The sequence below is a fragment of the Pseudophryne corroboree genome, chromosome 4 (genome assembly GCF_028390025.1).
Source record: "Pseudophryne corroboree isolate aPseCor3 chromosome 4, aPseCor3.hap2, whole genome shotgun sequence".
Lineage (NCBI taxonomy): Eukaryota > Metazoa > Chordata > Amphibia > Anura > Myobatrachidae > Pseudophryne > Pseudophryne corroboree.
In genome coordinates this window covers 371,706,801-371,729,242 of record NC_086447.1, presented here as the reverse complement: position 1 = coordinate 371,729,242, position 22,442 = coordinate 371,706,801, and the positions used below count along the sequence as shown (strand labels likewise).

At 46.0% G+C, this 22,442-nt stretch overlaps 1 protein-coding gene across 6 annotated transcripts in view; it reads right to left on the bottom strand.

The window, feature by feature from the left end:
* The window catches only part of CCDC150 (coiled-coil domain containing 150), a 389,117-nt gene that overhangs the window by 300,821 nt on the left and 65,854 nt on the right, over window positions 1-22,442 (bottom strand). For all 6 annotated transcript variants that reach the window (XM_063916595.1, XM_063916594.1, XM_063916598.1 and 3 more), the window contains exon 3: window positions 3,670-3,878. In XM_063916595.1, coding sequence (XP_063772665.1) covers window positions 3,670-3,878 — 209 coding nt within the window. The remainder of the gene's footprint in view (window positions 1-3,669; window positions 3,879-22,442) is intronic.

Below are 22,442 nucleotides of genomic sequence, written 5' to 3'. Positions count from 1 at the left end.
AGGCTGGGATGTCCACAGTCATGCTGAGGATTTTGAGGAAACAGGGATGGGCTTCTGTTCCTGGGAACCTGTCGGTGCAGGTTTTCTGGATTGTCCTCAACCACCTCTGAAGAAGGTGGCCGGGTATTTGGACTTCTTAACCTTTGCGATCCGAAAGGACTGCATTGTAGACGCAGAAAAGGATTTATTTGGCGTCGGAGTGGCTGAGGGAAGAAAGGCTGACTTACCCGTGGTTACCGTGGAGATCCTGACCTGTGTAGGGTAGGTTCTCCACACTCTTCTTGGATTCCGCATCTGCAGACCATTGGCGCAGCCAGAGTCCCCTGCGTGCCGACACAGCCATGGAAGACGTCCGTGCAGTCAGATTACCAAGGTCCTTCATGGCCTCCACCATGAAACCCGCAGAATCCGGATGTAAAAACAATTCAATGTCACTTCTATCCACAGTATCTAAATCCTCTAATAACATGCCTGACCACTTTACTATGGCTTTAGAAATCCATGCACAAGAAATAGTGGGCCTATGCGCCACGCCTGGAGCAGTGTATATGGATTTGAGCGTAGTCTCAATTTTGCGGTCTGACGGTTCTTTCAAAGCGGTAGACCCAGAGACAGGTAAAACCACCTTTTTAGACAATCTAGAAACAGAAGCGTCTACAATAGGGGGGTTTTCCCACTTTTTCCTATCCTCTTCAGGGAAAGTAAAAGCAACCAGAACTCTCTTTGGGATCTGGAGTATTTTCTCTGGGTTTTCCCAGGATTTTTAAACTATAGCGTTTAATTCCCTAGATGCAGGAAAGGTAAGGGAGACTTTCTTATTGTCAGTAAAATAAGCCTGCTCGACCTGTTCAGGAACTTTGTCAGTAATGTGTAAAACATCCCTAATGGTCTCAATCATTAGATGTACCCCTTTAGCAAGGAATGCCACCCCCCCGCAGTATGTCCCCATCACCGTCACCCGTATCAGAGTCGGTATCCGTGTCGACTTGCATTACTTGGGCAAGAGCACGCTTTTGGGGGCATAAACCAGGGGACTTAGATGAGGTAGTGGGAGCTGAATACGACAACACCTCTACAGATTGTTTTAAAACCTGTGTTTCAGTCTCATAATGAGCTATCCTAGATGAAATCTGGGATATCATACCCTTAACAGAAGCCACCCACTTGGGTTCGGGTTCAGAGGGCTGAGACAGTGTATTGCATTCCTGAATACATGGAATAGACTCTTCTGGAGAAGATGCATACTCTGCAGCACAAGACAGTCTCTGGACATGGTAATGTGAGATATAAAACATACACACACATACACACACACACACAGAGGAAAATGTCAGACATAGCTTCCCCCAGTACCTTCAGAGAGACATAGAGTTATGGAGCCAGCCGACGTGTTCTGGCTCTGTTAGGGGGTGGCAGCAGTGTTGCGGAAGCGAGCGGTCGCCTCGGAGGCTTGCGATCTGCACCCTCAGGAGCTCAGTGTCCTGTCAGCGGAGCTAGTAGCCATTAACCTCAGAGGGTTGGACACTACTCCCCTCCTAAGTCCCACGAAGCAGGTAGGCTGTTGCCAGCAGCCTCCCTGTGCTTAACTCTAATAAAAATAGGAAAACTAGAAAAACTCCTATGGAGCTCCCCTAGCTGTGACCGGCTCCTCCGGGCACATTTTCTAAACTGAGTCTGTTAGGACGGGCATAGAGGGAGGAGCCAGCCCACACTATTAAACTCTTAAAGTGCCCATGGCTCCTGGTGGACCCGTCTATACCCCATGGTACTAATGTGGACCCCAGCATCCTCTAGGACGTAAGAGAAAGTGACAATTTCTATAAAGGAAAAGGAAAAAAAAAAAAAAAGATGGTAGTGCTCGCAGTGCACACAATAGCCAAGAGTGGTACTGCAATAGCTGTGTTCAGTTTTGGCCAGATTGGCTTTTCTTACAAACGATCATGTGATCATCTGAAACGGAGGCTTGGAATGCATACAGTTTTCCATTCACTGTAGAGATCATGTGGGCATAAAAGGCCCTAGGGAGTAATTCAGATCTGATCGCAGCAGCAAATTTGTTAGCTAATGGGCAAAACCATGTGCACTGCAGGTGGGCCAGATATAACATGTGCAGAGAGAGTTAGATTTGGGTGGGTTATTTTGTTTCTGTGCAGGGTAAATACTGGCTGCTTTATTTTTACACTGCAATGTAGATTTCAGTTTGAACACACCCCACCCTAGGTTACTACTGGTCTCCCTTCGTTGTTTATCAACGTGACTGCAACTTATCAGTACTATATTAGTCTTACAGAGATTGATAGAAGTAACCAACCAGAGGACATAATTTCACTAGAACCAAACTAACATTCCTGTAGGTGACTTGCCGTATACAGATGTGTCCACTCACTTCTTGCCTCCCTGCACGTTAAACAGCCCTTCTAGTCACGCCATGCCGTGACCCGATAGTGTCTTTTCGTGTGACTTTTTTTCCATTAAAATGTGTCTTATTCACAAAATGATGCAAATAGGAAGCACAAGCAGCTTATGCTGATTGAAATTATATGCTGCATGCCTATATTCTGTATGCGACTGTGGCTGTATTTGCATATATGAAATGTAACGCAGCATTTCGTAGGCTGATACAGCCACGGCCACACAGAACATAGGCATGCTGCATATCATTTTTATCAGCAGAGTTTGCTTGTGTGTCTTTTTCACATGGTGAAGCAAATAAGATGCATTTTCGGCAAAAACAGATGCCCAACGCTAACCGAGTTCCACAGGCAGGGGCAGAGCCAGAACTTTGTGAGCCCCATAGCAACATTTTGAAGGGGCCCCTGTCCCAATGCTTCTAAAGAGACACTTCTCTGCAGCAGTTGTTAATTTTATGCCCAATAATTTTCTGAACCATAGTAGAGCCTTATTTAATGTTATGCCCCATAGTAGTGCCCTAGTATATTATTTTATGAATCGCAGTAGTGCTTAAGTTAACCATATGTCACATTTCAGAGTTGCCAGTACACATTATGCCGCACAGTACCCCCAATTCACATTACAATATATAGTGCTCCCCGTTCATATTGTGCCTTATTACAGTGCCCCGGTTCATATTATATAACATTAAAATGCCCTCCAGTTCATTTTATACCACACTACAATGAGCAGGTCCAGGGGCATATCTAGATATATTGCAAGCCCCAAGGAAAAAGTTTGAAAGGACCCCTACGTACCATCCAATGGCGAAAAATTTATATAACACATGTAAGTTTGGCAGGGAAGGTGGGCCCCTCTCAGCTCTGGGCCCCACAGCAGCTGCACCTATGGTAGCTATGCCCTTGTGCACAGGACATGTCAGCTCACTCACGTCAGGTATCTGCTGCTGCATGGCTTAATGAGGCAAGATGTATGAGGACACATCTGTAGGTGTCTCTCCTTATAGTGACTGCAATTTATCAGATCTATATCAGTCTTACAAATATTGATAGAAGTACTTAAAGGGCATAATTTCACCAGAACCTAACTAGTATTCTTCCAGGTGACTTGCCTTATACTGTAGGTGTCTCTCCACATTGTATAATTAGTGAAGCAAGTCACTGACCATTTGATTACAGTTACAGGAGCTGAGGATTTTCACTCATACAAGGGCCTAGGTTCCATCATTAAAAAGGATTAGGTCTAGCTATTTCTTACCACAGTGCTTTGTATCCAATTCCTGCCTTGTCTGTAGCTGCAAAACAGCAGCTTTCAGTGTCTGCAGCATGCTTTCAATGTGACACGTCCGACTGACAAGATTCTCACAGTTACTCCATAATATACTTTCTCCAGTGAATGCTGGTCGGGCCCTTACAGGACTGATTGGGGGAAGACCCTCTGCAGACTTTTGGTATTCCAATTTCGTGCTTACAAATTTAACAAGTACAAAACAAATGAGAGAAGAAGAAGAAAAGAAAAAAGAAACTATAAGCAGGGGAAAAAAATAGATTTTTGTAAATAAATCTCCATTTCTGTTAATCCTCTAAGGCAGGGCTGGCCAAACCGGTCCTCGAGATCTACCAACAGTTCATGTTTTCCAGGCCTCCTGGAGATCTGTAGAATTGTCAGTTAGGAATGAATGCAGCACATCTTAATTAGGAATGACTACACCTGTGCACCAGCTAGGTGGTCTGGAAAATGTGTACTGTTGGTAGATCTCGAGGACTGGTTTGGCCAGCCCTGCTCTAAGGGTTACTAGAACCCACTGGACATAGCCTCTGAAACACTTCTCCCTCTATATCACCTAGCCTGATGGGAATAAATTCTTTACTCAGCAACACCCACAGGACAGAAACAGATGAAGCGAGTAACAAAAAAAAGTGTCGTGTCCAAAACCAGCATTGGATATACTGTAAAATCTGTTTCTGAGGCCATTTGGTGGACACTGCTGTACCTTGAGGTGTAAAGAGCACTGACTACTCGCTAATCAAAGCCCCTTCCCTCAATAACCCCCCCCCCCCCCCCCCCACTAGATAAATTCAGTTTCTTAACAGAACCCATAAGGTATTAGTAATGAACAAGAAACAGAACACCAACTAGAAAAAAAAAAAAAGGCAGGATCATAGTATTCTCCATATAGACTAAAAGAAACAAATTTTATGGTAAATCCTTAATTCCTATTTTCTCATTCATCTATTTCGGGAGATGTTACTGTACCATGGGATATTCAAAAGCTGCCACTTAAGGGAGGGAATGCTCAGTGTGCGTGAGAGGACCAAACAGCTGCCTATCACAGTTGTTCCACCAAGACAATGGCCCTCATTCCGAGTTGATCGGTCGCAAGGCGATTTTAGCAGAGTTACACACGCTAAGCCGCCGCCTACTGGGAGTGAATCTTAGCTTCTTAAAATTGCGACCGATGTATTCGCAATATTGCGATTACTAACTACTTAGCAGTTTCAGAGTAGCTCCAGACTTACTCTGCCTGTGCGATCATTTCAGTGCTTGTCGTTCCTGGTTGACGTCACAAACACACCCAGCGTTCGCCCAGGCACTCCCACCGTTTCTCCGGCCACTCCTGCGTTTTTTCCGGAAACGGTAGCGTTTTCAGCCACACGCCCCTGAAACGCCGTGTTTCCGCCCAGTAACACCCATTTCCTGTCAATCACATTACGATCGCCGGAGCGAAGAAAAAGCCGTGAGTAAAAATACTTTCATCATAGTAAAGTTACTTGGCGCAGTCGCAGTGCGAACATTGCGCATGCGTACTAAGCGGATTTTCACTGCGATGCGATGAAAAATACCGAGCGAACAACTCGGAATGAGGGCCAATGGCTTACCGCTTAAGAAACGTATGAGCCAAGACCTGATTAGGAATCAGAACCTTTTCGGACATAGAGGATTACACCTATGAATTGACATTCCTTTAAGAAGCAGGACAGTTATACAGTACTAGGAAAGATTCTGCCTTAAAGAAAGGCAAAATCCTGTCCACATAAATACACAATGCTCTCAACAAGTCTAGACAATGGAGAGACTGCTAACTATTTCACCAGTACTCCTGCACTGGACATCCTTATGCTAAGATTCTGTAGTTTTAAGCACCACAGTACAGATTGTCGAACTTTTGCAGAGAGGCACAAAATCTGTACCTCAACGACCAACATAAAATTTTATTTAAAAAAAAAAGAAAAAAAGTGTTAAATGGAAGTGTAGGATGGAGATGTGTATGTGAGCCAACAGTGACTTGTCCTGGAACTGGAGCATTTGAATCTTCACCACTGGAATTAAAACACTATGGCATCTGGTGTCAAATAATAAACCCAGGAGAAGAAAGACAATCTGGTGAGCTTTGAGACTTTGAGTGATTTATTATTGTCCAGCCAAGTGACTCAATTGTTGTCACGGTCAGGTAGAGATGACCACATGGATCACAAAAGAGCTACCATGACAGCTATCACCTTGGAGAATATTGTGGGCGTCGTTTTCGGAGGGCTTTGGTCTTGAGTGTTTACCCAGCCATGGCTGTCTTCCCCTCTGGGTACCTCCTCTGGTATCCGGACTCTAGGTCGACGCCAATTGGTCGACACACCTTGGGTCGACATGGACAAAAGGTCGACGTGGACAAAAGGTCGACATAAGTTTTTCACAATTTTTTTATTTTTTGTAACCTTTTCATACTTAACGATCCACGTGGACTACGATTGGAACGGTAATCTGTGCCGAGCGAAGGCACCATGCCCAAAGCATGGCGAGCGAGGGGACGCGGTGCACTAATTGGGGTTCCCGGGCACTCTACGAAGAAAACGACACCAAAAAAACATAAAAAACTCATGTCGACCTTTTTCCATGTCGACCTTGTTCCTGTCGGCCTTTTGTCCATGTCGACCCTTTGTCCATGTCGACCTAAGGTGTGTCGACCAATTGGCGTCGACCTAAGGCGTGTCGACCTTTTTGTTGTCGACCTGGAGTCCCAGCACCCCTCCTCTGATGAAGTAACTGTGGCCTAAACCAGAAAAATCTCTACCTTCCTCATAGATGACTAGCCTGGAACAGTAGACTTCCAAACTTGGGGTCACTGACTGGAAAAATAAGATTTTAAACCTACCGGTAAATCTTTTTCTCGTAGTCCGTAGAGGATGCTGGGGACTCCGTAAGGACCATGGGGATATACGGGCTCCGCAGGAGACATGGGCACTTTAAGAAAGACTTTGACTTTGGGTGTGCACTGGCTCCTCCCTCTATGCCCCTCCTCCAGACCTCGGTTAGAGAAACTGTGCCCAGAGGAGACGGACAGTACGAGGAAAGGATTTTTGTTAATCCAAGGGCAAGATTCATACCAGCCACACCAATCACACCGTATAACTTGTGATATACTATCTAGTTAACAGTATGAAAAAACAACATATCAACGGTCCAAAACCGATGAAACTATAACATAACCCTTATGTAAGCAATAACTATATACAAGTCTTGCAGAAGTAGTCCGCACTTGGGACGGGCGCCCAGCATCCTCTACGGACTACGAGAAAAAGATTTACCGGTAGGTTTAAAATCTTATTTTCTCTAACGTCCTAGAGGATGCTGGGGACTCCGTAAGGACCATGGGGATTATTCCAAAGCTCCCAAATGGGCTGGAGAGTGTGGATGACTCTGCAGCACCGATTGAGCAAACAGGAGGTCCTCCTCAGCCAGGGTATCAAACTTATAGAACTTTGCAAAGGTGTTTGACCCCGACCAAGTAACAGCTCGGTACAGCTGTAGTGCCGATACCCCTCGGCCAGCCGCCCAAGAAGAGCCCACCTTCCTGGTGGAATGGACCTTAACCGATTTCGGTAACGGCAATCCTGCCGTAGAATGCGCCTGCTGAATCGTGTTACAGATCCAGCGAGCAATAGACTGCTTTGAAGCAGGGCCGCCAACCTTGTTGGCTGCATATAGGACAAACAGTGCTTCTGTTTTTCTGATCCTAGCCGTTCTGGCCACGTAAATTTTCCAAGCCCTGACCACATCCAGGAACTCGGAATCCTCCAAGTCACGTGTAGCCACAGGCACGACAATAGGTTGGTTCATATGAAAAGGATGAGACCACCTTAGGTAGGAATTGAGGACGGGTCCGCAATTCCGCTCTATCCATATGGAAAACCAGATAGGGGCTTTTATGTGATAAAGCCGCCAATTCCAAAACTCGCCTAGCCGAAGCCAAGGCTAACAACAAGACCACCTTCCAAGTGAGATATTTCAACTCCACTGTTTTAAGTGGTTCAAACCAATGTGACTTAAGGAAACTTAACACCACGTTAAGGTCCCAAGGCGCCACCGGAGGTACAAAAGGAGGCTGAATATGCAGTACTCCCTTCACAAAAGTCTGTACTTCAGGTAAAGAGGCCAATTCCTTTTGAAAGAAAATGGATAAGGCCGAAATCTGAACTTTAATGGAGCCTAATTTTAGGCCCAAATTCACTCCAGTTTGTAGGAAGTGAAGAAAACGGCCTAGATGGAATTCTTCCGTAGGAGAATTCCTGGCCTCACACCAAGAAACATATTTTCTCCATATTTGGTGATAATGTTTAGATGTCACGTCCTTCCTAGCCTTTATTAGCGTAGGAATAACCTCATCCAGAATACCTTTTTCCGCTAGGATCCAGCGTTCAACCGCCATGCCGTCAAACGCAGCCGCGGTAAGTCTTGGAACAGACAGGGACCTTGTTGTAACAGGTCCTGCCTTAGAGGAAGAGGCCACGGATCTTCTGTGAGCATTTCCTGCAGATCCGGATACCAGGTCCTTCGTGGCCAATCCGGAACAATGAGTATTGTTCTCACTCCTCTTTTTCTTATTATCCTCAACACCCACGGTGTCACTAGGGCATCCACAGCTACCGCCTGAGGGTCTCTTGACCTGGCACAATACCTTTGTAGCTTTTTGTTGAGACGGGACGCCATCATGTCTATTTGGGGCAATCCCCACCGACTTGCAATCTGCGCGAAAACTTCTGGATGAAGTCACCACTCTCCCGGATGCAGGTCGTGTCTGCTGAGGAAGTCTGCTTCCCAGTTGTCCACTCCCGGAATGAACACTGCTGACAGAGCGCTTACATGATTCTCCGCCTAGCGAAGAATTCTGGTGGCTTCCGCCATTGCCACTCTGCTCCTTGTGCCGCCTTGGCGGTTTACATGAGCTACTGCGGTGATGTTGTCTGACTGGATCAGAGCTGGTCGATCGCGAAGTAAGATCTCCGCTTGACGTAGGGCGTTGTATATGGCCCTTAGTTCCAGGATGTTGATGTGAAGACATGTCTCTTGACTTGACCAAAGGCCTTGGAAATTTCTTCCCTGTGTGACTGCTCCCCAACCTCGGAGGCTCGCGTCCGTGGTCACCAGGATCCAGTCCTGAATGCCGAACCTGCGGCCCTCTAGAAGGTGAGCACTTTTCAGCCACCACATGAGAGATACTCTGGCCCTGGGGGACAGGGTGATCCGCTGATGCATTTGCAGATGTGACCCGGACCATTTGTCCAATAGGTCCCATTGGAAGGTCCTTGCATGGAATCTGCCGTAGGGAATGGCTTCGTATGTCGCCACCATTTTTCCCAGGACTTGAGTGCAATGACGCATTGACACTTGTTTTGGCTTCAACAGGTTCATGACTAGAGTCATGAGTTCCTGCGCTTCTTCTATCGGAAGAAAAACCCTCTTCTGGTCTGTGTCCAGAATCATGCCCAAGAAGGGCAGACAAGTTGTAGGATTCAGCTGCGACTTTGGAATATTGATAATCCAGCCGTGTCGCTGTAACACATTCAGTGAAAGTGATACGCTGTTCAGCAACTTCTCCCGTGATCTCGCTTTTATGAGGAGATCGTCCAAGTACGGGATAATTGTGACACCCTGTTTGCGCAGGAGCACCATCATTTCCGCCATTACCTTGGTGAAAATTCTCGGGACCGTGGAAAGCCCAAACGGCAACGTCTGAAATTGGTAATGACAATCCTGTACCGCAAATCTGAGGTACGCCTGATGAGGAGGATATATGGGAACATGCAGGTATGCATCCTTTGTGTCTAGAGATACCATAAAATCTCCCCCTTCCAGGCTGGCGATGACCGCTCTGAGCGATTCCATCTTGAATTTGAACCGTTTTAAGTAAAGGTTCATGGATTTTAAATTCAAAATGGGTCTGACCGAACCGTCCGGTTTCGGGACCACAAACAGAGTTGAGTAGTACCCCTTCCCTCTTTGAAGCAGGGGAACCTCTACCACCACTTGTTGAAGACACAATTTGCGAATCGCATGTAACACTATCTCCCTTTCCAGGGAGGGAAGTAGGTAGGGCCGATTTGAAAAACCGGCGAGGAGGCACCTCTTCGAATTCCAGCTTGTAACCCTGGGAAACAATTTCTATTGCCCAGGGATCCACCTGTGAGTGAACCCAGATGTGGCTGAACAGTCGAAGACATGCCCCCACAGGAGCGGACTCCCTCAGAGGAGCACCAGGGTCATGCGGTGGATTTTGCAGAGGCCGGGGAGGACTTCTGTTCCTGGGAACTAGCTGTGTTGTGCAGCTTTTTCCCTCTGCCCTTACCTCTGGCAAGAAAGGACGATTTACGTACTCTCTTGCTTTTATTGGAACGAAAGGACTGCATTTGATAATGAGGCGCTTTCTTAGATTGTGAGGGAATATATGGCAAAAAATTCGATTTACCTGCCGTAGCCGTGGAGACGAGGTCCGAGAGGCCCTCTCCAAACAATTCCTCACCCTTGTAAGGCAACAACTCCATATGTCTCTTGGAGTCGGCATCACCTGACCACTGTTGGGTCCATAAGACACGCCTAGCAGAAATAGACATAGCGTTTATCCTGGAACCCAGTAAACTAATGTCTCTTTGAGCATCCCTCATATATAAGACAGCATATTTTATATGCCCTAGGGTCATTAAAATGGTATCCTTATCAAGGGTCTCAATATCCGCTGATAAGGAATCTGTCTATGCTGCTACAGCACTACAAACCCAGGCCGACGCAATAGCCGGTCTGAGTAACGTACCAGAATGTGTGTAAATTGACTTCAAGGTAACCTCCTGCTTGCGGTCAGCAGGATCCTTGAGGGTAGCCGTATCATGGGATGGAAGCGCTATCTTTTTTGAAAAGCGCGTCAAAGCTTTGTCTACCCTAGGGGAGGATTCCCACCGGATTCTGTCCTGCGACGAGAAAGGATACGCTATTAGAATCCTTTTGGGAATTTGCAGTTTTTTGTCTGGAGTTTCCCACGCTTTTTCGCATAATTCGTTCAGCTCATGTGAGGAGGGAAAGGTGACCTCAGGTTTCTTTCCCTTATACATGTGTACCCTCGTGTCAGGGACAGGGGGTTCCTCAGTGATCTGCAAAACATCTTTTATTGCGATAATCATATATCGAATACATTTAGCCACCTTTGGCTGTAATTTTGCATCATCGTAGTCGACACTGGAGTCTGAATCCGTGTCGTTATCTGTGTCAACTATTTGGGATAGTGGGCGCTTCTGAGACCCCGAAGGTCCAGGCGACATTGGGGCAGGCATGGGTTGACTCCCTGACTGTACCCCAGCTTCAGCTTTGTCTAATCTTTTGTGCAATAAATTAACATTAGCACTTAAAACATTCCACATATCCATCCAGTCAGGTGTCGGCACTGCCGACGGAGACCTAACATTCATACACTCCCCCTCCTCCTTAGGTGAGCCTTCAATCTCAGACATGTCGACACACGCGTACCGACACACCACACACACACACACAGGGAAGCTCTTTTCTGAAGACAGGTTCCCCACCAGGCCCTTTGGAGAGACAGAGAGAGAGTATGCCAGCACACACCCCAGCGCTATATGACCCAGGAAAAAACACAGTATGTTTACCCAGAAGCGCTTTTGTTATGTATATGCGCCAATTATGTGCCCCCCCCCCCTCTACTTTAAAACCCTTCTTTCACCGTGTGTTAAGCAGGGGAGAGTCCGGGGAGCTTCCTCTCAGCGGTGCTGTGGAGAAAAATGGCGCTGGTGAGTGCTGAGGGAGAAGCCCCGCCCCCTCGGCGGCGGGCTTCTGTCCCGCTCAAATTTCTCAATAACATGGCGGGGGATCTTTATATACATGTACAGTGCCCAGCTGTACATGTATATATATATATATATATATATATATATATATATGAGAATAAGAGATCCTTTTTGCGCTCTAAAATTGGACCTATACCTTTGATTGTACTCAATAATTTTATTAAGGGGCAAGCTTCTACACAGAGATGGTCCCCTGTCGAACAAGACCAAAAATAGAAATCAAGAAATAGTATATCTCTGTGGAGCGCACTTAATGACTGAAATAAATATATTTATGTATAATACAATTTAATATGGTTATATTGGTTTCTGATAAAAAGAGGATGACATCACACAAACACCCTTTAAACTTTAAAACATCTATTGCTTTTTATTGCTAAAATAATTAAATTTCAATACTGATAAAAAATGATGTACACTTTTACAATGTGTTATTGTTCATTACAGCCAAAAAATTGAATAACAACTTTTCCAAACAATAAAAGATTTTTACACTCAACGCGTTTCGTCGTATGTCGACTTCTTCAGGAGTGTTTTTTATGAAAAGGCAATTAATTCGTTTGAAACAGCTGTATTTTCACAAAATTATAATCCATATTTTACTAAGAATTATTATGTATAATTAACTTCCATAGTTTTGTAGTATTTAATGAATCTTCCTATTTGCGACCATCTGATGGTTAATATTAATCTTCCAAAGGCTTGTAATTAATTTGTCCAAATTTTTATTTAATTTACCTATAATACTTTCATATGTCCAAAAAATATATATGAGGATCCGGCAATGGGATAAATAATATTAAGCTTCTTTTATTTCCCAGCAGGACACACAAGGAAAGCTGCTGGGAAATAAAAGAAGCTTAATATTATTTATCCCATTGCCGGATCCTCATATATATTTTTTGGACATATGAAAGTATTATAGGTAAATTAAATAAAAATTTGGACAAATTAATTACAAGCCTTTGGAAGATTAATATTAACCATCAGATGGTCGCAAATAGGAAGATTCATTAAATACTACAAAACTATGGAAGTTAATTATACATAATAATTCTTAGTAAAATATGGATTATAATTTTGTGAAAATACAGCTGTTTCAAACGAATTAATTGCCTTTTCATAAAAAAACACTCCTGAAGAAGTCGACATACTGTACGACGAAACGCGTTGAGTGTAAAAATCTTTTATTGTTTGGAAAAGTTGCTATTCAATTTTTTGGCTGTAATAAACAATAACACATTGTAAAAATGTACATCATTTTTTATCAGTATTGAAATTTAATTATTTTAGCAATAAAGAGCAATAGATGTTTTAAAGTTTAAAGGGTGTTTGTGTGATGTCATCCTCTTTTTGTCAGAAACCAATATAACCATATTAAATTGTATTATACATAAATATATTTATTTCAGTCATTAAGTGCGCTCCACAGAGATATACTATTTCTTGATATATATATATATATATATATATATATACACACACACACACACACATACATATGCCACAGGGAAGGTTTATATTGCTGCCCGGGGCACACCCCCTGCGCCCTGCACCCTTACAGTGACCGAGGTGTGTGAGGTGAATGGGAGCAATGGCGCACAGCTGCAGTGCTGTGCGTTACCTCTATGAAGATCAAGGTGTCTTCTGCCGCCTCTGATGTCTTTTCCTCAATACTCACCCGGCTTCTATCTTCCGGCTCTGCGAGGAGGACGGCGGCGCGGCTCTGGGACGTACGGCTAGGGTGAGACCTGCGTACCGATCTCTCTGGAGCTAATGGTGTCCAGTAGCCTAAGAAACAGAGCCCTGAAACTCAGAGAAGTGGGTCTGTTTCTCTCTCCTCAGTCCCTCCATGCAGGGAGTCTGTTGTCAGCAGGCTCCTTGAACATAAAAAACCTAACTAAAATGCTTTCTTTACAGGAAACTCAGGAGAGCTCCTGAAATGCACCCAGTCTCCACTGGGCACAGTATCAAACTGAGGTCTGGAGGAGGGGCATAGAGGGAGGAGCCAGTGCATACCCAGAGTCAAAGTCTTTCTTAAAGTGTCCATGTCTCCTGCGGAGCCCGTCTATCCCCATGGTCCTTACGGAGTCCCCAGCATCCTCTAGGACGTTAGAGAAATAAACGCATTCCTGCATGAGCTTAAGAAATAAACTTATCTACTGTAGCTCTGTCCCAAAAAGAACCAATCAAATGGTAATGCCTCCACTGTTCCATTTAACCTCCGAATACGGTGATCAAAGGAAGTGTCTGTCAACAACAGATACAAGGGTTGTGCAATAAGTTTCCAGATGTACAAAAAGTATTATACTTATAAACAAAGTGAACATTAAAAATTTTTTTTAAAGTATTCGCCAGAGGTGTCATCTTGCACTTGGTTTAGCAACACAAAGAAGATGCAGGGGGCCAGTTCTGGACTGTAAGGCGGATGACCAATGTCCTGGTTGTGTTTATGAGGCAGAAAATCTACCATTTTCCTGGACTTCTGGGCAGGTGCATTGTCATTATGGAGAAAGCACCACTAGCACAAGTTCTTGAAAGGCACTTGGAAATGGCTTCCAGCACTTGCGGCAGGCATTGGTTGGTGTACCAGTCCCCAATGACTGTACGCTGCACAATTGGTACTGTAGCTACATGACCAGTCTTGGCCACAAAAACAGCCACCATCTGCTTGACCACACTACACTCATGTCGTAACTTCTGTGGCGGCACACATCCAACTGGGGTCCACTGGGCTGTTTTATGTAGCTGAGGAAACAGCCCCAGGATTGAGGCTGAGAAAAGCGTCAAGCATCCCGTCCGGTACACTGCTCGACATTCTGCCCGGCATCCTGCTGACCATTACACACAGAGACTGATTCCAGCAGCACGTCTCTGACGGCCTCCGCCGCTCAGCGTCTCACCCAGCACTTGTTCGGCATTTGGCTGACCGCACCAAACGGAGATTCAGCTCCTGACAGCCAACAGCACGTTCCTGACGAAGCCTTATGGAATGTGGTGAGAGAGCATTATAGTGTTTGAATGTTCATGCCGCTCTGAATGAGATTGTGAGCGCTCCATCTATTATCACCTACAAGCCCTGTTCATCTTATAGCAGTATCCTAGAGTGGGCAGCCGGCGCCCTACGGACATTAAGTGACAAAATAACAGACTTCCAAATAGCGGTGTATGCTTAATCTGTTATTGTGCTACTATAAGTTTCCTTAAGAAAAGCATGCCAAATTCTGGACGGCATCATTGGGAATAAAGGGCTAATAGGGATCTCACGAATAATTGAGCGGAGAATATCAATGTGAATAATTCCTACATGCACCACGGATGAACTCACAAACCCTCAACTAATATATGGTCTCAAGTGTTTCAATTAGCCCACGCGTGGAGCTTATTTCAAGGAATTCCTTATAACTACAAGAGTTACTATATATCATTTAGAGGGTAGATTGATACATTGTTCCAAAGGAGGTCCTCAGTGAGGAATACGAATTGCTACATTTATAAATGTTTGACGTTTTGCTGCTAAAGTATTTTTTAAAGTCACAGGATGTTTAGGTTTTCTTATAATTCTTAATAATGTGATTAAGGTATTTTAATAAAATATATTAATACTTCTAGTGACAGCGCTTCTCTTTGTGGTTTTTTATCATTTTGGTGTTTTTTTGAGGCTCAGCACCTCGAATAAGTGAAGCTGCAGTCAGTATTAATATCATCATTGTCTCATAGCCAGTACACTAGCGCTTACTTATATTTCTTTGTGGATTTTATCTTGGGGTAAAAACTATATATCCAGGATTTAATCGCCACTGATGATCTCCCAGACAGTGTTCGAGCGACCACCATCAAATCTACCCAACACGTCACATTGCAAAGTCACGGAAGCATGCTTCCGCTCTCAAGTCAGCTGATGGGGCATCCAGTGTGCAGAAACGTTACTCAGGCCACGTTTTTCGTGGATTAAGTGAATTGATGGCGATGAAATGCCTATCTACTTCTCTAACTGGGCCAAGGACACCCTGGTGTCCACCTCAATTATGTCCCGCATGAACATCAGCAACGTTGCCATTTGTGATGGTGGACATAGGCTAGCCGCAGCACTCCTAGACTTCCAGGGACAGATTCCCATGCAGAAGTTCTGTAAACCACTCAAACACAGTGTTTCAGGACAGTGTTTCCTACACAAAAGCAGCTTGTAGTTGGTCAAAACTCTCCTACTGTTGCAGACCACTCTTTCAGTTGTAGAAGATCATGGCTTTCCAGTGGCCTCCATAACAAATTTGTGAAGGAAGTGAACATACCAACATCTTCGGTGTGAGGGAAGTGCTCATATACGGTTCTGTGCCTTGATATTTCACAAGAACTTTACCTATGCACTGCACATCCGGAAACTTTTTGCACACCGCTTGTATAAGCGGAGGTTCTGGAGAGGCAGAGGACCACATGTAAGACTGATTCTATAATACATTCTGATGCCTCCTTGATATGATCTACAAAATACAACAATTCAGCCAAAAAACAACGCTGACTGAATGTCCTCACTGAGTTGCTTTGTACATCTTATAATTGTCTAATTACTCCTAGCCAATATGGGTCTAAGGGCCTGATTCAGAGATGGACGGAAATGCAATGCAGCATGTAAGCAGCACTGTATTTTCATTCGATCTCCATGAGGGACATACAGGAGACGTCTTAGTAGAAGAGACCACTTAAGTGAGGGCTGCTGCTTGCATGTCCACAAGAGCTGTATTCCATCAGCGCTCCGAGGTAACATCGATTGACGGGAGGTGTGGTGTCTCCGGAGCTATCAGACAACATCTAGCCACACACGGGTGCTTCTGACTGATGATAGAAACTGCAGCAAACTCCCCGGCCAAGGTACACAAACACACATTCAGCGATGCTTTGTACTTCTGCTAGAAGCTGTGGCTGACATTCCCTTATCACGGAGGATAGGATTGAATTGAGACTAATAGGCTACACTCCCACCCAGGGCTACGGTCACTACCCAGATAGACATATATATATATATATATATATATAAAAATATAAAAAGGAGCCTTATGGTAAGACTTACCTTTGTTAAATCTCTTTCTGCGAGGTACACTGGGTTCCACAGGGAATAACATCGGGGTGTATAGTTGGATCTTGATCCGAGGCGACCAACAGGCTAAAGCTTTGACTGTTCCCAGGATGCCTTGCATCGCCTCCTCTATATTCCCGCCTCCAGGCACTGGAGCTCAGTTTTGTTAACCAGTCCAATGCAGTAGCACGTAAAAGACGATAACAGTTAATAGCCACAGCGAACCACATTCTCACGACAGGAGAAGGTACCAGCGGCTAATGCCATACAAACCCAAAGAAGCTAAGTGCGTCAGAGTGGGCTCCCTGTGGAATCCAGTGTACCTCGAAGAAAGAGATTTAACAACGGTAAGTCTTACCATAATTCTCCTTTTCTGCACCGGGGTACACTGGTATTCCACAGGGAGGCGACGCACTGTGCGGGCACAAGAACCCGGCGTCCAAAGGAAGCATCCTGGGAGGCGGAAGTATCAAAGGCATAGAACCTGATGAACGTGTTCACGGAGGACCACGTAGATGCCTTGCACAATTGTTCTAGGGACTCGTAACGGCAGGCCACCCAAGAAGGTCCAACAGACCGAGTAGAATGGGCCTTGATAGCAGCAGGAGCTGGAAGGCCAGCCTGTACATAAGCATGTGCAATCACCATTCTAATCCATCTAGCCAAGGTCTGCTTATTCGCAGGCCAGCCACGTTTGTGAACACCAAATAGGACAAAGTAAGAATCAGATCTCCTAAGAGAGGTTGTTCTCTTCACATAGATACGGAGAGCTCGTACCACATCCAAAGACAGCTCTTTGGAGGACAAATCAGGAGAGATAAAGGCCGGAACCACAATCTCTTGGTTAAGGTGGAAAGATGACACCACCTTAGGCAGATAACCAGGGCGAGTTCTAAGAACCGCACAGTCACAGTGAAAAATCAGAAAGGGAGACCTACAGGATAAGGCACCTAAGTCTGAAACCCTTCTAGCAGAGGCAAGAGCCAGCAAAAACAAGACCTCAAGCGTAAGCCATTTAAGGTCCACAGACTCAAGAGGTTTAAACGGAGACTCTTGTAGGGCACCCAGAACAACCGACAAATCCCAAGGAGCCACAGGAGGAATATAGGGAGGTTGAATCCGTAAAACACCCTGAGTGAAGGTATGAACGTCAGGCTTAGTCGCAATTTTCCTCTGAAACCACACCGAAAAGGCAGATATATGAACCTTGAGGGAGGCCAGACGAAGGCCTGAGTCATGGTCCTGTTGCAGAAACACCAAAAGTTTGGCAGTACTGAACTTGTATGCATCAAAATTCTTAGCCACACACTAGGTGAAGTAAGAATTCCAGACCTTATAATAAATCCGAGCTGAAGCCGGTTTGCGGGCTTTCAACATCGTCTGAATGACCGCCTCAGAAAAACCTTTGGCCCTCAGGACTGAAGCTTCAAGAGCCACGCTGTCAAAGCCAGTCGGGCCAAATCCTGGTATACACAAGGGCCCTGAACGAGGTGGTCTGGGCGTTGAGGAAGTAAAAGAGGATGCTCTATCGAGAGACCCTGCAGGTCTGAGAACCAATGCCGTCTGGGACACGCTGGAGCGATTAGAAGTAGTATTCCTCCTCCTTGCTTGAACTTCCGAAATACCCTGGGCAGGAGTGACACTGGAGAGAACACGTATGGCAACCGAAAGTTCCATAGAATTGCCAGTACGTCCACGAACGCTGCTTGAGGATCCCTTGTCCTCAATATCTGGTAGGCCCCACTTGTCCACTAGGAGTTGAAATACTTCTGGATGAAGGCTACACTCTCCGGCGTGTACGTCCTGACGACTGAGGAAGTCCGCTTCCCAGATGAGGACTCCCGGAATGAACACTGCCGATATGGCTGGCAGATGACGTTCCGCCCATCGAAGAATTTTTGACACTTCCAACATCGCCATGCGGATTCGAGTGCCGCCTCGATGATTTATGTACGCCACTGTGGTGGCGTTTTCCGACTGTACTTGAATAGTTCTGTACCAGAGGCAGGGCCAGTTCCACAACATTGAACACTGACCGCAACTCTAGAATATTTATTGGGAGGAGAGATTTCTCCCTAGTCCACCAACCCTGAAGAGAGTGTTGCTCCAAAACCGCGCCCCAACCCCGCAGACTGGCATCCGTCGTTAAAAGGACCCAGTTGAGGATCCAGAAGGGACAACCCCTGCCCAATTGTTGGTCCTGTAGTCACCAGCTCAGTGACAGACGAACTTCCGGAGTCAAGGAGATCATGTGAGATCTGATCCGGTGAGGCAGGCCGTCCCCACTTGACAAGGATTAGCTTTTGCAGAGGACGAGAGTGAAATTGAGCGTACTCTACCATGTCGAAAGCAGACACCATGAGGCCTAGTACTTGCATTGACGAGTGTATCGACACACTTGGGCGAGAAAAGAAGTATCTTATCCTGTCCTGAAGCTTCAGGACTTCTCCGGAGGCAAGAACAACCTTTGGTTGTGGGAGTCCAACAATGCCCTCAGGTGCACCATGCTCTGAGCAGGGACCAGGGAGGATTTCTTCCAGTTGATGAGCCACCTGTGGGCTTGCAGGAATTGGACCCTCAGTTCAAAATGACGGAGAACCTCTGGGGAGTTTGCCAGGATCAACAAGTCGTCAAGATTCGGCAGGATCCTGATACCCTGACGGTGAAGCAGTGCAGTCATAACCGCCATAACCTTGGTGAAGATTTGCGGAGCTGTGGCCAATCCAAAAGGTAAGGCCTGGAATTAATAATGTAGGTTGCCAATAGCAAACCGCAGGTACTGCTGATGCGATATGGCAATAGGTATATGTAGGTAAGCATCCTGTATATCCAGGGATACCATATAGTCCATGGGCCCCAAGGCCAGAACAATAGAGCGAAGAGTTTCCATACAGAACTTGGATACCTTCACAAATTTGTTCAAAGACTTGAGGTTGAGAATGGGCCGGGAGGAACCATTCGGTTTCGGAACAAGGAACAACATTGAATAGTACCCCCTGCCTTTCTGAGCCAGAGGCACCAGCACTACCACTCCTGTGTCTCGGAGGGATTGTACCACTAAATGGAGAGTTTTTGCTTACAACGGATCCAAAGGGATATTTGTTGAGCAAAACTGGCGAGGGGGACGTTTCTTGAAAGAAATGGCGTATCCGTGAGTGACGACTTCCCTTACCCAGGCGTCTTAAGGGGTCCGTAACCATACCTGGGCAAACCGTAGAAGTCGGCCTCCCACCCTGGGATCCCCCAGGGGGAGGCCCACCCCATCATGCAGCACGCTTGTCTGGTTTGGAAGCAGCCTGACGGGCAGCCCAGAAACGTTTAGGTTTGGGCTTAGAGGTTTTGGAAGTGCGAGCCTGTTTCGGGTACTCCTGACCCTTTGCTTTATTTGGCGGTTGAAAGGAACAAAAGGTGCTACTTTTAGCCTTCGGAGCCGAAGGATTAGTACTTGGCAGACATGCAGTTTTAGCAGACGCTAAGTCAGCAACAATCTTGTTAAAATCTTCCCCAAAAAGGAAGTTTCACTTAAAAGGGATCACCTCCAAGGTCTGTTTAGAGTCCAGATCCACAGACCAGGACCGCGACCACAGAATCCGGCGAGCCAGAATAGACGTAGTAGATGCTTTGGCCGCCAGGACACCAGCATCAGAGGCCGCCTCCTGAATATAATTGGAGGCTGTGATAATTTATGAAAGACACTGTCTGGCATTATCAGAGAAAGTAGAAGGTAGCTCCGCTTCAATTTCTTGAGCCCAGGCTTCAATAGCCTTTACAGCCCAAGAAGCCGCTATAGTGAGTCTATGCACAGCACCTGCAAGGGTGTAAATAGACTTCAAGCAACCCACCAGATGCTTATCCGTCGGTTCCTTCAGAGAGGTGACGGTAGTGACAGGCAGAGTAGATGACACCACCAGACGCGCGATATGTGAGTCCACCGGTGGCGGTGTTTACCAACTTTTACTTAACTCTGCAGCGAGGGGGTAATGAGCTAACATCTTCTTAGACAGGGAGAATTTCTTTCCTGGAGACTCCCAGGATTCCTGGCGTATGTCAACTAAATAGTCAGAATGGGGCAAAACTAATTTAGTGACCTTCTGACGTTTGAACTTATCGGGTTTCTTAGATGTATCTGGGTTTCAGATTCATCATCAATCTCAGTTTGATAGCCTCCAAAAGGTCAGGAACATCCACCTGCGAAATAGATTCCCCATCAGAAGCATCTGCATCAATGTCTGAGGGGGTCAGTGTATACGCCATATTCATCGGATGAAGTATCCGAAACATGCGTGGATTGTGAGGAAGTAATGGCCCGCTTAGATGACCTTTGGGCCTAGGAGGGAGAGGGTTAGGGTTTTGTCTAACCAAATACTGATTTAATTGCTGTAACTGAGTTGACAGAGTAGCTGCCAATGGCGGATTAACTGCAGGGACAATGTATGGCTGCAATGGCACAGGAGGTCCCACAGGGGGCGTAAGTCTCGTTACTGGCGTAGTTAGATTAGAAAAAGCATCCCAAGGTGGGTTTTGGTGTGCCACCGGAGCTGAAGGCTGACTGAGGGGTACTGGACCCGCAGCTGGAATATTTTCCTCAGGTGCATCCGCGGCGTCAGCACTGCATGCCGCAGGATCCGCCACGGATCTCCCTCTCTGTTTAGCAGACATTATTTGGAAACGTAGCCTTATGGAGTAACAGCACAATTAGCCAGACAAAGTACTATACAAAAACCCTCTGTGGAGTGTGACTGCAGATGCAGAACACAAACAGAGGATTTAAGTGGTATATGGTGACTGAAATACACAGAGAAAAATACCAAGGAAGTATATCCTGTGAAACACTATATATACAGTATATGACCTTGACGCACTTAGCCCCCTCAGGGTACAGAATATAGGGATAACAATATGTGTGAGATACACGGAATAGGAACCACACAGCAGCTATTGGCACACACAATTTCTGCATTGTACATGCGACTATTACAAACAACAATAAAACTGCACTGGACAAGCAATACTAATAAAAGATATATATGTATACAGATATAACAATGCACAGTAAATACTGGATGTATATCACAGGATACTTGTACTGAAATAACCCTATAGTTATGCACTTGTTCTTAACGAACACTGTCTAAACGACCTGTAGAATACTTAAGTGTAAATGCACAGCGCTGATGAGGCAGGTGGCTTTACAGAGTACATAGTGCCCAGCAGTCCCAGAATCAGCGCAGCTGTGTGTAATGGTGCCCAAACACTGACAGGGAGTGAGGGAGAGAGAGATGCAGCTCCAGGGCGGAAACATCTGCTGTAGATGGCGCCTGGGGCTGTGGGAGGGGCTACAGGTCAGCGCCTTATCCCCTCTACTGGACTTCACCACCGGGTACTGCGGGGCCTATAGTAAATGGATTTTGGTCAATCTGACCTGTGCCCCTTGTCTTGGTGGATATAGTGGGGTCCCTGCACGGCCACAGTGTCCACGCTAGCGGCACAATCCTTCTCCGGAGACCGCGCCGGATCACGATTTTGGAGGATCCCGCCAGGGGGACCCTCTTACCTGCTCCCGATGATGCGGCCACGCGATCCTGGAAAGCTGCAGCGGTTATGTGTGCCTTATGGGAACTGGAGAGCCTCCGCTGTAAGTACCCGGCAACCAGGGCGCGGGAGTATACAGCGCCGCTGGCGGAGTGTGACATATAGCATCTAGTGCCTGTGCTGCGGCCCTTGAAGTCTTCTTTCTTCTCAGAAAAGCTCTTTTCAGGGCTGCTTAGAGCAGCCCATCCTGTTAGCTGCCTGCACTGCAGGCACCAACTTACAAACTGAGCTCCAGTGCC